Source organism: Volvox carteri (genome assembly GCF_000143455.1).
Source record: "Volvox carteri f. nagariensis unplaced genomic scaffold VOLCAscaffold_59, whole genome shotgun sequence".
NCBI lineage: Eukaryota > Viridiplantae > Chlorophyta > Chlorophyceae > Chlamydomonadales > Volvocaceae > Volvox > Volvox carteri.
Window position 1 is genome coordinate 436312 of NW_003307602.1, and position 2422 is coordinate 438733.

Genomic DNA, 2422 nt, shown 5'->3' on the forward strand with positions numbered 1-2422 from the left:
AGAACATCACGCAGTTGGTGCTGGATACACTGAACATGGAGGCTGACCTCGGGGAGGAGGATTTGGCGCGCAAGCTCGTAGTGGTCAGCACTGACGGTGCAAGCATGATGACGGGCGTGCACAATGGGGTGTCAGCAAGGCTCAGCCAGACCGCGCCGTTCCTGCTGAGCATCCACTGCATGGCACACCGCACAGACCTCGCCATTGCCGTGCTGGAAAAAGCCCCGGTCGTCAAGATGATTGTGAGCGTCATCAAGGACGTTTACAACTACTTCTCGGCGGCTTAACGGAGTATTCGGCTTTGGCCCAGCTGGTGTTAGTGATGGTGCCAGGGTCGGTGGAGGATGAGCGGCGGTTCTCGGCCATGGGGTACTTGCAGGACCCCACCCGCAACCGCCTGGATGTAGCAGCCGGTACACAGTACGGCGCTATAAATACGCGCAGAGCGCGACCGCCAGCAACTCGAGAGACCTTTTCAGCGGTCAGCTGCTACATTTGGTATCGAGACCTCATGAAAGTTCACGATCTTGAAGTCGTCGGTTCAACCCCCACCGATCACATTCGAGTGGTATTCGGGTGCGGCGACTCAGAGAGCGAATATCGCACAAATTATAAAAGTAGCTGAACCGACTGGACTGTCTCTGTGCCTGAAAAATCTGAAGACGGCTAGGCGCATGTGAGCCGGCACATGACGTGACGTGGAGTAATTACCCACTGCCCGAGGGTAGGCGAAGGTAGGCACAGGCTGGCGGTATACGAGGCTCTAAGGGCCCGGGACGGTTCCCTTCAAAGGGGGGGGAATGTAGCAGCCGGTACACAGTACGGCGCTATAAATACGCGCAGAGCGCGACCGCCAGCAACTCGAGAGACCTTTTCAGCGGTCAGCTGCTACACTGGACGAGCACCTAGCATTGTGTGTGCGGATGTTTACCCAGGCCTGTTCGACCTGGGCACGTTCCCGTTCCGTGACGCACTGAGGAAGTGGCTGGACAGCAGCATCAGGGGCCGGTACATGATGAACCGGTAGAGTGTGGTGTGGTTTGCAGTGGCGGGTGACGGCCTTTGATTTGCTATGCGGTTGCTTGCTTTGGGCCTTTGCTTGGTCGGATTTACTTTTTGTTCACAAACAGTCCCAGAACTATCTATGCATGTGCATGAAATCTGCTGCGCACATGAACGAAAACGCGCCAACTCAGTGCGTGCCTCTTGGTCTATGAGGGGAGTTGTAACTTATGGGGGGGTCTGGAGGGGGCGTAGCCCCCCCCAGCGGCCCACACTTACGGAATACATTACGGCGACCCTAGCAACTTTGTTACTTAGGTCGGAATAAATTGAGACCCCCCCTAAATGAAAAAAAAATCACTGCCGGGGATACAAGGGTACACCGTCGTAGCCAACTGGGGAAGGCGGAAGTGGCGAAGGTTGCACTTTGTTATTGTGCCTGCTTCACCATGTTCCCAACACGGCGGTGGCAGCGAAGGGCCTCGTGGGTGCATGATGGCGAGCCTCAGACGAGGGACACGCCGCAACCCAAGGGCGCGTCAGATGCTGCGGCGGGTGAGGGTGAGGTTAGGTCCTTCCCCGCCCCTCGCAAACCGCATGGTGCGTGCCAGGGAATCGGAAAAAGTTTCCATTCGGAAATCTACCAGTCGATGCAGTCCCCAACCTGTTTCCGCCGCAACCCGGATTAACATTTCCAAGTGATATACATCGACCTCTGCCGGGCTCGAACCTTGGGCCTCCCGCTTGGGCCTCCCCCCAAAAATAGTATAATGTAGGTTCTAGGACAGCTCCAACTAACCCCCAACTAACTCGTGTACGGCACCCCAACCCCCCTCACCCGTACAGGCGGTAGCGTGGCAGTCGGCAGCTGCGCGAGTGTGAGCAGGTAGTTGTACGGCGGCCCAGCTCGGAAGCTACCGGACTGTAGTGGTGCACACGGGCAGTTGGTGATAGTCGGCAGGCGCGCGAGTGGGAGCTGGCAGTTCAGCGCGCACGCGTCTGGGAAGCTGCGTCTGAGCACGGTTGAGCACGGCGGGTGTGGTGGTTGGCGCGACGCGCGAGTGGGAGTGCACAGTCGTGCGCGCGCCGTCTGGGAAGCTGCGTGTGCGAGCTGCATGTAAACTCAGACGCATGGGGCTGACCCGGTTTCCATAAGCTGGCTATGGGCGCACACGGTTCCACACGCTTGAGAGTTGGGCTGCAGCGCGGGCGGGACTCGCTGGAGTGCATGATAGTCGCTGGTGGGCACGCGCTGGCGGAGCGCGGGGGAACTCGGGGAAACTCGGAAAAAAGTGGTGGGGAATTCCTGGGGAATTCGCGCAAAACTTGGGCGAAACTCGGGAGTTGCACCAGGCTGCGACAGCGTAAAAATAATTGCAGAATTTGATATATTTGCGAGATATGTAAACATGGATGCATC

The 2422-nt window shown here is 57.8% G+C and overlaps 1 protein-coding gene across 1 annotated transcript in view; it reads right to left on the reverse strand.

The window, feature by feature from the left end:
• Positions 1–1446: 1446 nt before the first annotated feature.
• VOLCADRAFT_97267 (uncharacterized protein) overlaps positions 1447–2422 on the reverse strand; it is a gene marked incomplete at both ends in the record, with an annotated part of 6592 nt that continues 5616 nt past the window's right edge. Inside the window, 3 exons of the mRNA XM_002956270.1 lie at positions 1447–1548; positions 1841–2015; positions 2145–2254. Of these exons, the coding sequence (XP_002956316.1) occupies positions 1447–1548; positions 1841–2015; positions 2145–2254 (387 nt within the window). The remainder of the gene's footprint in view (positions 1549–1840; positions 2016–2144; positions 2255–2422) is intronic.